The following is a 12,745-nucleotide window of genomic DNA, read 5'->3' as shown; positions in this document are numbered from 1 at the left end:
GCCACGAGACGGCAGCTGAGGAGCCGCAGTTCGTTCGGCCCCTGCGTGCCGGTTCGCAGATTCGCAGGACGTGAGTCGGCCGCAGTTGCCGCATCCCACACTGCCGGGAACCTTTGGGGCCCCTCTACAACCAAATCAGGCTCGGAAAGATTATTATACTAGCTGCTGCTGCCCTTTGCCCTGCCCTCGTAAAAGCTCTGACTTTTGATCACATGATCGGCAGCGTGTTCAGCTTCCCAATGAGTCGTACTCCTCGCCTACAGGTAGGGGCCATGGCCGCAAGGTCAACTGCTCGCTCCACACTCTTTAATTATTATTCCCGCCACGCGCCTATATATTCGCAGCCGTGTCCGTACTCGTCCTCCAAGCTAACCCGAGCTCAGATCCCTCTCATCGTCTCCGATCCACCAACAGCGCCTGCCAGACAGCGAGCTGCCCGTCGGCTCCGGTAGCTAGCGTTTGGTTATAGCAAGGGATCGGCGGCCGGAGCACCTACGTAGCGATGGCTCGGCACCAAAGCGTCCAGGCCTTGTCTGTGCTGGCGGTGCTTCTCTTCGCCGCCGCCTGCCTGCCGGCGCCGGCCGCCGCGGGGGTGCACCTCTCCACGCTGCCCAAGGCGCTCGCCGTCACCGCCTCCGCCAAACCCGGCCAAGGTGCGCGTCTGTCCATCCATTTCCATTCTCCGTACTCCTGTTCCATTATTCGGCATATCGGCCGGCTCATAGTCAAGCACTAGCTTGTGCCGCGAATATATTTTCTGGCATCATGCGCAGCGCTTTAAGTACCCATGTGTTACTTAGATTTTTGAACAAATGTTTAAACGTAGGCCGCAGCTAATTAAACCCATGAACAAGGATTGATCATGAATAGTCTCTTATTTATTTAGTAATCTTTTTTTTGGATAAATAATTTTTAACGAAAAAAAAAACAAATGGCATTGGTGCACGAAATCGGAGAATATGTTTCGGGTGCTCGTCATTCTGTTGATTTCTTGCTGAGATCGACAGCTCAACTATGTTCTTCTGTTGCTTACAATGGGGTCGTGAAAGAAACGACACAGAGAGAAACATTTTAAAATCCACATAGGCCGGCGGGCCGGCCAATAGTAGAATGGAGACGCTAATGTTGTTCATCTCTAATCCGAGTGCTCTCAAGGGCCAAAAACTACAATCTCTTGCTTTGACAGTTCATTAATTCGACTTACCGTACGTGCTAATTTGCGTGACAATGATGCATTATCTCTTAACCAAATGTTCAGGTAGCTACAAGCTAGCTGGACCTGTTCGCTTGCTCATAAACGATCGTAAATTTTCCAGCCAGGAACAGTGTTTTTCTCTCACACCAAACCAGCCAGCAGTAAATAATCCACGATACGATACGGCCTCTCGAACAGGCTTGTAGGATTCTATTTTCTCTGGATAAGTAGTACATTTCAAACCTTGCATCTCTTTATATTTGTTCAGTCAACGAGGCTAATTAAATATCTACATGGCCATGTGCGCAGTCCTGCACGCCGGCGTGGACTCGGTGACGGTGACGTGGAGCCTGAACAGCACCGAGCCGGCCGGCGCCGACGCCGCCTACAAGAACGTGAAGGTGAAGCTGTGCTACGCGCCGGCGAGCCAGAAAGACCGCGGGTGGCGCAAGTCCAACGACGACCTCAGCAAGGACAAAGCGTGCCAGTTCAAGGTCACCCAGCAGGCGTACGCCGCCGCCGGCGGATCCCCCGGCAGCTTCCGGTACGTCGTCGCCCGCGACATCCCCTCGGGCTCCTACTACGTGCGCGCCTACGCCACGGACGCGTCGGGCACCGAGGTGGCCTACGGCCAGACGAGCCCCGCCGCCGCCTTCGACGTCGCCGGCATCACTGGTATCCACGCCTCCCTCAAGGTCGCCGCCGGCGTCTTCTCGGCCTTCTCCGTCGCCGCGCTCGCATTCTTCTTCGTCGTCGAGAACCGCAAGAAGAACAAGTAGAGAGGCACGGCCCCGGCCCGGTGCGTGCGGCTGCGCCCATACATGTAATCGTCGTGATGAGTTCTTTCCGGTCGTGACTGTCGTTGCTCCCATGGATGGATGGGTGCACGCGACTATTTTGGTGTATGTTACTTTTCTGCAGTGTTGTGCGTGAAAATTATCAAATACTTTGTACCGATAAGTTTCTCTGCTGCTGATAGCTGATCCAGTTTCGAATGCGAATGGGACTCAAAATCTAGTCTACTCGATACTCGATTAATGATTCATTATATTGCCCACTTATTACAAATTTATTTATTTCTAGTTTATTTTGCAAACAGAACGAAAGTAGAATCATAAAAAAGGCCAGCCCAGCGTAGTCCTCAACACATTTTCTTTTCTGTTTACGTAAAAAAAATGGAATAGTTTGGCTTAATAAAAACTATAATGGGATAGTAAAAAATTTGCCGCCTCAACCTCATATAAGCGTCACCACTTTCTTTATTAAGCTACATCTTTCAATGAAATGGCAGGTGTGTCATTCACTTGCAAGATTGAATGCTCTATCCTCTGAGCTGTTCTGAATAGTGAGGTTAGTATAAACTAGTTGAAGCTTGTAGAAAACATGAGAGGGACAACAGAGATCTTTCCATCTCAATATCAGAGTCAACTATGCAAATAATCGTAAGCACCGCACCGGATACTCCTTCAAACGCAATGAAAGGCCAACAAGGTTATGCCACATTGTTTCGACGGGAATTAGTCGGCCATCAGTGATCTAACCATCCACTAATTTAGAACTGTCCAGATCTATTGTTTGAAGAAACGAAGAGCCAATGAAGATTGTCAACGCCGTAGGAAAAATGACGATGCGTGTGGATTGAAACAACAAGAGCTAACAGCGTCACAATCCACAGAGCATATTTTCCAAGAAAGCGAACCATTTGCTTTCATTTTTGGTCATTCTTATGTTTCCCTTTCAAGGAGGTTCCAAGACGCAAGGAACTCAATTGCAGTGTAGAATGTACTATACATGAAACGAGTAAACCATGCCAACAAGAGAATTATACGGCAGCACAATAACAAGAATCCTGGCCATGTGGCTTCCTTCGGTATCTGGGGGTTGGAGCCAATTCGCCCTTAGAATGGCGAGGAATACGAATTGATCTCACTATTATAATCTGAAGAGAGATGACCCAATCTACCGCCTCTCAAACAAGCCATTGGCAAAGGATGTTAAAGCATAGTTATGCAGGAATCAATAACAATAGTTAGCCTATGAAAGGTTCAAAGCACCTGTTTCGACATGGAAGAGGAGGGCAAAAGAAAAATTACACACAAAAAAAGGGAAATGGAAGAAACACCATAAAGGTGGTAATTAACAGCTTGGTGCAACGTAATCTGTATTGCCCACCATCCTCTCCGCTCTTCCATGCCAAACAACATGGGAGTCAAGTAGCAAGAGTAACATAACTTATTTTTCCGCAGTTTCGAAACGATGACAAAAAATCTGACCCCTATAGAGTCTCACCACCTCTGTCCTGCGGACGACCTGCAAATGGAGATATTATGCTTTATATACAAACAACTAAATTCACATGGCCACGCTTGAGAAATGGTTTGTGGTAATAGAATTCTGGACTTCGATTCATTGTATGTTAGTTATGTTGTGGTTTCTGTTGGCCGATACATAACGAAACCAAACTTAATTAAGGGATATATATACACAGTAAAACATATGGGTACAATACTACAATGAGCAGTAACCTCACACGTCAAAATCCAAGGACATAACATGTGGAAGAACATGTGCTAAGGTTACATTATTAAATGATAATCGCAGTTAACAAACAATGAAAAGAAAGGACTATCCAATTAAATTTATGTTCATGTCTAAGTTTGCAAGAATCATAGTAAGTTTAGTTTGTTTTGGTTCGAATCGAAAACTCGTAACAAAACAAGCACAAGAAATTAGCATACCTCTCCGAAATTCTGTTGCCACCAAAAGAGCCTCTATCTCTGCTCCCCTGAAACCCCCATCTTTCTTCAGTTGGTTTTGGATATTGCTCTGTGCCACTACGGGAACGTGGCCTTTCCATGGACTCTTTTATTTGGGGTTCATCTACAAAATGAGTTGGCGGTGATGCTATAACCTTGCCTGCTCCAGAACCAGGTCTTTGCGAAAATCTGATCTTGTCATCCATCGCAATTCTAAGAAGTTCCAGCTGCTCTTCCATCTGAGTTATTTTCTCAGAGAGGCCTTTTGCATCCTCATCACTTATCTTGCCTTCACTTTCATTTAGTTCCACCTTAAGTAGGTTGATCTCTTCTTTCAACACACTCTCTTCATTTGTCTCCAGTCTGAAATATCCATTTCCATGTCAAGTTCAATTGGAAATTATTCATAGGATAAAGGGGGCAGACCCAGTGCCGGAGGCTCCCACATGAGTGGGGTCTGAGGAAGGGAAAAACCGAGGCAAGCCTTCCCCCCGCAAAATCTGCGGAGAGGCTGCTTCGAACCCGCGACCTGGTAACTCAGTGAGACAGCTCTCACCACTGCACTAGGCCAGCCCTTCAAATTATTCTTAGGATATAGAAAAAAATGTAAATGTTTGTGTGATACGCATATATGTATTTAAACAAAAAAAAACTAGCAAATTCATAATTCGGCAAAGCATGCAGCAAGAATGAACTAAGTGGATCAGCCAAAAATAGGCAACTAACTGGATGAGTTCTTTGAAGGATTGCTTAATTTGGGTTGATCAAATTCCATGTTTTTAGATCATGTACCCTCATAACAAAATCAGTTCACCCTTGTGGCAGGCTATGCCACAGATTGACTTATTAATTTTTCCCAACACCAAAGCAACAGACTTTGCAACCAAATGATAGATTATTGAAACAAGGGAAGTGAAAAGATGCATAGCTCTCCAAAAGAAAAGCAATGGACCTTGGTATCTAAACTAAGGGAACTATTATGTTTAGTAAAACTCTCACGATTCATTTGTGCATACTGCAGTCTGAACAGTTATTTCAGAAGGAATGTAAAATTAGTGAGACCCTCCTAACATCAATCTTAATAAGGTCAGAAACTCAGGACACTCGCAGTGGCAGAGGAGCAATGTGTTCTCCATCCAAAAGATTAAAACACACACACACACACACAAAACAGAAATGTCAACCAGAAGCTAAATGAATACATTCTGATGCCATTTTAGTGAATGAATTAAGTAGACTTGGGAACTTTCCTAGTAAAACATTCATGATTCAGTGCATTTATGGCTTGACACAGAACTTGCTGAACAAGAAGAAATAAAAAGTTTTTATTGCATGATATCCAAACATTTTCTCCAAACAAAACAGTGCCTGAAGCACTAATGTCTTTGTTAGTGAAACGTAAGTGGCAGGATTGTTCCACATTGTTGTTATTGCAACCATATTACTCCATGACTCAGGGCAAACTACTGTACTTCAAGTAGTAGATGATAATCATACAAGGTGACTCAACCAAATAATATCATGTTTCCAAAGCAGATTTTAGATTTTACACATATGAAACACCACATTATAGAAACATACTACATGATAAAATTTTAAAACACATTTCAATATGCACTTAGCATTAAAACCAGAACATTGTATGAAAAAACACAGTTATTTTACAACAGAGGAATGGAAAATGAACTTTAAAGTACCACATCTGTTCCAAATTATAAGACGTTTTGGCTTTTCTAGATGTATTGATTTTACTATGTATCTAGACATAAGTGTATATCTAGATACGTAGTAAAATCTATGTATCTAGAAATGCCAAAATGTTTTATAATTTGGAACGGAGGGAATATTTATTATCTTACCAGCAAATTTCTTAGGACTGCTCAAACTAAAAATAGAAAGTTGATATCTGTACTGCGAACTTAACAAGTTATTGGTAAAGCATTATTAAAGGGAAAGCAAAACAAACAGTTAATACAATAACCAATCAGTATCAGTTGAGTAGGATGGTGTTTAACAAATCGAAACACTGATGCTACAGTATTTAGTATATGTGCACATTCATTCAGATTAACCAATCATGGAAACCGAAATGGCAGTAAAAGATAATAAAGCTTTAACAGATCAAATTCAGCTAGCAACAATACTTAACATATGCTTACAAGCTTGTTAAATTTTTATTGACTGGAAAGAAGAGATGAACACTCAGCTCCCAACCAATACTGGTTTGGTGTCCACAATTAACATTAGCAGCTCAAGGGAAATATGTAACAAATGCCGGCATCACTAACTCACTATCTTCAAAAGGAAAATGTACAGCTATTATAGCCATAGCACTGTTATGGATGCCCACACTATGCCATTTCTCAATCGATTCAGGAAATTTGTTCCATCGTCTATCATTGGTCCATATCTTCATGCACCAGAAGTAAGCAGATGTCCAGCCTTAAGCAACAAACTTAACCCTTCTCAACTCCCCTACTAGCACATTGTAGAGCTATTTTGACAGAACAAACAGAGACATTTTTTGAAAGAAACATGAATGAAATAGTAAACTAACTTGTGTTAGGTCATTTGTTTTAGTTGAAGCAACAACAAGGTGGCTACTAGCAGTGCTAGAAAAATGCTCTAAGCTAACTACCGCAAAATGAAGCAGAGTTCTAATTAAACCAAAACCAAATATACGAGCATGCTGCGTTCCTAGTCTTAATTAGTATTGAATTCACTGATGAATGCTAATGGTGCATGCTTTGTGAGTTGGTTCAGATCAATATATGGTATACCTATCAATACGGCGATGCTCCAGCTCTTGGTCAATCTTCCTCCAGTCCTTCCCTTTCTCTTGCAGAATCACCTCCCTTGGCTTTGCGTCACCAAAAGGATTTGCCTTCGGCCGCGCCCTCGGTGCAGCTTCAGTAACGGTGGCTGATATCTGTGACCCGGGGCTCCCAGGTCGTGACGATTGAGCACTCTCTGGCCTGCTCGACTGCGAGCTGGTGGGGCGGCTAGTTCTCTTCTGATCAATCTCAGTTTCCATCTTCTTCCAGTCCAGCCCCTTATCGGCCAGCACGTCCTCCCGTGGCCTCGCGGCTCCAAATGGGCTCGGCCGGCTGCGTCCCGCCTCAGCAGGTGGGGTAGGGGTGGCCGAGGCGTCACGTTTGGGCGGATCGAGCACGATGCGGGGCCTCTCACGCTCGCCATTGCTCGGCGCGGCACGGGACCAGCGGTCGGAGGAGTCGGCCGAGACGGGCGAGTCGCGGAAGCCGCCGCCGCCGCCGCCGCCGCCGGAGCCGAGGCTCGGGTAGCGCGACGGGCCTGACGGCGGCGGCGGCTTCTTCCCGCGCGACCAGTCGCCATCGTCGTCGGCGCGGCCGACGGACGCGGGCGCGCCACCCCCGAGGCCGCCGTACCGGCTCCGCGAGCCGGAGTCGGCGGGAGAGGGCGCGAACGACTTCTTGCTCATGGACCAGTCGCGATCCTCGTCGGCGCGGGAGGGCATGTCGAGATCCGAGCCCCTGCCGGGCGGGGCGCGGCGGCCGTCGTCGTCAAACCCGCCGCCGCCGCCGCGGTCCCCGGAGCCGTAGGAGCGAAAGCCGCCGCCGAGGCCGCGGGGCCGGTCGAGCTCGTCGGCGGACCGCTCCCTGGGGCCCGTGGGCAGCATCATCATCTCCGCCGTGGTGAGGCCCCTGGGCTGCGGTGGCGCCGGCGCCTGCCGCCGCCCCGGGCCGAACCCAGCGAACTCCGAGAGCGAGAGCGTGGTGCCTTTGTTCTTCTTCTTGGACTTGCCGGCGGCAGCCTCGCGGAGGCTGGGGAACCCCGCGGCGGGGGCGGGGGCGGGGGTGGGTGCCGCGGCTGCGTCACGCTCCTCCTCCTCGGCGCGCTCGGCGTCCAGCGCCCACGCGCCGGCGCCGCCGAGGCCGCCCCAGGGGTTGGACATGGCGGAGTCAGGGATCTAGCAGGGTTCCGCGAGATCGCGGAGGCGAGGGAGGGACGGAGGGAGGGGAGACGCGATGCGCGGATGCCGATCGAGCGAGCGGGTTGGAAAGGCGGGCGCGGTGCGGTGGACGGCTAAAAGGCGTGAGGCGCAGCGCAGCGCAGCGGCGGGCGCACGGTGCGTGGGACAGTGGGGCCCTGGTTGGAGGCGTGCCGTGCCGGGCCGTGGCGAGCGTGACCTGACCTCGACTCGTCTGTCATGTCACCTCAGCTTCGCCGGTTCGGTTATTGGGCGTGGTGAGGCTAGGAAACCGGTCAGCGCCTCATCTATCGCCGCCGGCACGTTGGACTGGATCGCAGCGGGGAGCACCTCGTCGTCGTCGCCGTTTCAGCAGCGTTTGCTTGGGCAGTTGGCGGCGCGGCTGCAAATCACGGACTGCTGGTTTACCACTGTACGTACTCCGTACGTGATTGAACGACTGGAAGACATGGCCGCACCGCAGCCGCAGCAGCAGTGTCGGAGCAAACGGCGGCGGGGCGGTGGTCACATTTTTTTTTAGAAAAAAAAAGCACTACGAAACTACGGTCATCTTTTTGGCGACGGACACGGCTGACGACGGGACACGTGGCCTCATCTTGCTCTCCATGAAAATCTCAAACTTTTTCTCTCCTCTCTTGTCTTGGAAAGTTGGAATAAAAGAGAGTCCGGCATCTTTGCGGAATAATCTTTCTGCAGCGGAATAACTTTCGGTAGCCGCACCGGAGTTTGTGTTACCAATCTGCTCCCTCAGCCCTTAAAAAAACTCCCATTTTTATAAAGATAAAAATGTTTTAAATTTAAATAAATTTTCTAAAAGTACAATTTTTATGATACTAAAAGTGCCCTTATTTTTTGTAATAATTTATTTGAAGATATAAATGTTGATACCATTTTTTATATATTTGATTAGAATTAAGAAAATTTGACTTGTTCTAAATCTAGAATTACACTCTTTTAAGAGCGGACGGATGGAGTTGTTGTCATGCTTATGCTCATGCTCTTTTTTTTTGTGACTTGCTTATGCTCATGCTTGGGTGACAATGAATTCTAGTTCCCGTAGTCCTTTTCAAAAAAAAAAAAGGAGTAGTCAGCTGACCTCAGTTCTTCATAGTGCGTGAAGTCCTCAGGCAGTTCGGTACATCGCCACGGTATGTCAGCGTCAGTGGTTAGGTTTTTTTTTTTAATCACAATGGTTAGGTAATCTCCGTTGCGTTTCAAGTTGAAAAACCCTTCGACTCAATACATTGCCCCAATATGTAATGTAAGCATCAATGATTAGAGAATGTTCGTTGCATTTCAAGTTGATGAAAATCCCTTCTGTCGTTTCATTTTTTTTTTAAGATGATGAAATAGCAAAGTCGCAAAAAGAAACGAAGACAGCGTTTCTGATCAGTTTATTGGCCAAGAGCAACTCAAGGTAGAAGAGATGAAGATAACCCCACACAATACCACTCGTCCACACGCCACCTCGACAGGAACATATGAAAATGGTAGCCGTGAAATTTTGTTGCGAAATGTACAGTAGAACACGCCAATAATTTGGCCTGATCTGTACAGATCTTTTAAAAAAAACACGAACTGAACGCCAGCATGACGAGGTTTTTCTGTTCGTGCACTGTACTTCACACCGATGAAAGCATCCATGCGGTTTCGGTGATCAATGACGACATGAGATTACTATAACTAATATGTGTTTTACAGAGGCAGGTTAAATTAGGTTATAGTAATGAAAATTGATTGAACAATCATGGTTGTCATGCCCCAGTCGATGAAAATCGTTTCGGTTTTCAAAGGATGGATGACAAGGTTAAGGACGGACTAGTCCTAAGTATTGTTTGGTGTTGGAGAGACACTTAGAGTAGTTGAGGACTTTGTTTTTTTCTTTGGCCGTACTATTAAGAGGATATGGAGTAGTAGTTTGACCTAGATGAGTCTAATGGATTAGGTGTGGTGCACATTTCTCAAACTTAGCATTAGATAGCTCAGGAATAGCCCTAAGATCAATTGTAGTCAATTTTATTCACATAGGATTTCGAGTTTGAAGTGAATGTAGGGTCAAATGACTAACCGGACGCTGGTCTGGTTGTGATCGGACGCTGGACGGTGAGTCCAGTCAAATCATTTGATCAACTGCAGTCGTCTGGTACTGACCGGATGTTGAGTGGAGGAGCACCGGACGCTGGGATGCCTGCGTCCGGTCAACTCTAGAGAGGTTTGAGAGAGGCTTTTTCTTGACCGGATAAGTCCGGTATCTGCTGATCGGACGCTGGTTAGAGTCCGGTCAATCAACTGCATTCGTCTGGTACTGACCGGACGCTGAGTGGAGGAGCACCGGATGCTGGGGTGCCTGCGTCCGGTCGACTCTAGTAAGGTTCCAGAATGTCTTTTTCTTGACCGGACGCGTCCGGTTGATGCTGACCGGACGCTGGTCAGAGTTCGGTCAGAGGTTAACGGCTCTCTGTGACACAGTGGCGGGTATAACTGATCGGTGCGTCCGATCACTCTGACCGAAGCGTCCGGTCATCTCGCAGAGTGCTGACTCAGCCTCCAAACGTTATGTTTTAAATGAGGGGGTATAAATACTTACTCCACTCATCCATAGGAGATCTCTTACCCATTTGTTCAGCTGAGAAACACCTTTGAAGTGCAAGGGAGAGCAAGAGCCTAATGAGGTGATTGAGATTTAAGAATCCAAGATTAAGGACCTCATTAGTGAGTAGAGAGTAGCAAATGTGCATCCACCTTTCTCATTAAGCTTGTCTTGGTCAAGTGAGAGTTTATGCTTGTTACTCTTGGTGATCGCCATCACCTAGATGTCTCGGTAGTGATTGGGAGCTTGGTGATCATCTGGTAGAGCTTGTGGATTACCCAAGTCAAGTTGTGAGTGGTTGTAGGCGATTCATCGTGACGGAGTATCAAAGAATCAGCCCGTAGAGAGCACTTGATCCTTGCGCGGATCAAGGGAGAGCTACACCCTTACGCGGATGCTCCAACGAGGACTAGTGGGGAGTAACGACTCTCCGATACCTCGAAAAACATCACCATGTTCCTTTCCCTCTCTTTACTTTGAGCATTTTCATTTGAGCAATTCATTTTATGTCTTTACATTTCTAGAATTATCATACTAGAGTAGGATTGAAATCTAGGATGCAAAACTTTTATGCGGTAGAATAATAGAAACACATCCTAGACACAAGGGGTGAAGTGGGCTAAGTGTAGGACTTAATTATTGCATAAAATTTAGAATTAGCCTAATTCACCCCCCCTCTTGGACATCTTGATCCTTTTAATTGGTATCGAAGCCTCGTGCTCCCTAAATTAGGCTTAACCGCCTAGAGCAAGATGTCCCATGGGGATGGACCTCCTCCTATCTTTGAGGAAGATGATTTTCCTTATTGGAAAATTTGCATGAAGACATACTTAGAGGCTTTAGACGTTAGAGTTCTTAGAGCCACCTCACAAGGCTTCCCAAACCTAAGGATTCCGTCAACCTTCAAGGCGATGAGGCTAACTACGAGAAGTGGAATGCAAAGGCTAGAAACACCCTCTTTAGAGGCCTTTGCAAGAATGCTTTTAATCGTGTGCGGAACCACAAAGACGTCCATGCACTATGGTCGGACATTTGTGCGCTCTATGAGGGAACCAAGAGTGAGCGTGAGGAATGCTACCACCTTGTGATGAAAAAGCTTAATTCATTTGAGATGCTTCCTAGAAAAAGTGCTAATGAGATGTATTCACGCTTGAATGTTCTTATAGAGGAAGTCAATGTGCTTAGACTCACATAAATGCAACCCTTTGATATTGTAAGAAAGATATTGAGTGTCCTGCCCATTGACAAATATGGGCATATTGTGATAGTGCTTCATCAAGGTGATCTTTCCATCGCTATACCAACTCAAATATTGGGGAAGATCAATGCACATGAGATGTACACGCACATCACTCCACAAGATGGCTCTTCTTCCACCAAGAAGAAAGATTTGGCATTCAAGGCTAGCCTAGAGAAGAGGGGCAAAGCAAGAGTTGATCATGATAGCTCAAGTGATGATGAGATTAATGATGTAAGTCTTGCTCTTATGGTGAGAAGAACTACCAAGATGCTCAAGAAGGTAAACAAGAACGATGTCAAGTTTGATGACAAGAAGAATAAATTCTTCACTAGTAATAGAAGGAAGCTCATCTCCAAAATGGATTGCTATAATTGTGGAGAACTTAGTCATCTAGCTCATCAATGCCCCAAACCTAAGAAAGACAAGTATAAGAAGAAGTACAAGGGCAAGAAGGATGACTCAAGTGACGAAAATGATGATGAGAAGAAGAAGAACAAGCCATACAAGAAAAATGATGGCAAGAAGAAGAAGAATGGCAAGGCATACATTATTGGTAATTGGCTCACGGATATTGAATCATCAAGTGTCTCATCCGTTGATGAAAGTGAGAATGAGAACAAGAAGGTGGTCGCTATTGTGATTGATTCTTCACTATCTTCACCGACACCATCGCCGTCATCCTCTACACACCAATGCCTTATGGCCAAGGGTGAATGAAAGGTACAAAATGATGATAATAGTAGTGGTGATGATAATGCTAGCAATGATGAAAGTGGTAGTGATAGTGATGAAGAATTTGAATCACCTTCTTATAATGATCTTGTCAAGCTATTAAACCAATATACTAAAATCATTAGAAAGACAAGAGCTAAAAATAAAAAGCTAGTACTTGAGAGGACTCACTCTTAGCAAAGTATGACATAGCCAAAAAAAGCTAGTGTTGAGCTTAGAGAAAAAAATAAAATTATGTCATCTAAACTCAAGGAGCTCAAAT

General features: G+C 46.0%; 2 protein-coding genes across 2 annotated transcripts; one reads left to right on the top strand and one right to left on the bottom strand.

Annotated features, from left to right (window-relative positions):
• Window positions 1-380: 380 nt before the first annotated feature.
• On the top strand, window positions 381-2,588 carry LOC136463727 (high-affinity nitrate transporter-activating protein 2.1-like). Its single transcript, XM_066462709.1, has 2 exons — window positions 381-653; window positions 1,505-2,588. Exons 1-2 carry the CDS (start codon window positions 503-505, stop codon window positions 1,972-1,974), a joined length of 621 nt encoding a protein of 206 aa, XP_066318806.1. The 5' UTR covers window positions 381-502; the 3' UTR covers window positions 1,975-2,588.
• Window positions 2,589-2,925: 337 nt separating this feature from the next.
• Window positions 2,926-7,992, bottom strand: LOC136467241 (eukaryotic translation initiation factor 4B1-like). Its single transcript, XM_066465856.1, has 3 exons — window positions 6,732-7,992; window positions 3,934-4,314; window positions 2,926-3,505 (listed from the first exon to the last, which is right to left on the bottom strand). The coding sequence occupies exons 1-3, from the start codon at window positions 7,883-7,885 to the stop codon at window positions 3,481-3,483; spliced, it is 1,560 nt and encodes a 519-aa protein (XP_066321953.1). The 5' UTR covers window positions 7,886-7,992; the 3' UTR covers window positions 2,926-3,480.
• Between the last annotated feature and the right edge of the window lie 4,753 nt (window positions 7,993-12,745).

Source organism: Miscanthus floridulus, chromosome 7 (genome assembly GCF_019320115.1).
Source record: "Miscanthus floridulus cultivar M001 chromosome 7, ASM1932011v1, whole genome shotgun sequence".
Classification (NCBI taxonomy): domain Eukaryota; kingdom Viridiplantae; phylum Streptophyta; class Magnoliopsida; order Poales; family Poaceae; genus Miscanthus; species Miscanthus floridulus.
The sequence above is the reverse complement of the archived record's forward strand: the minus strand, read 5'-3'. Positions and strand labels throughout refer to the sequence as shown.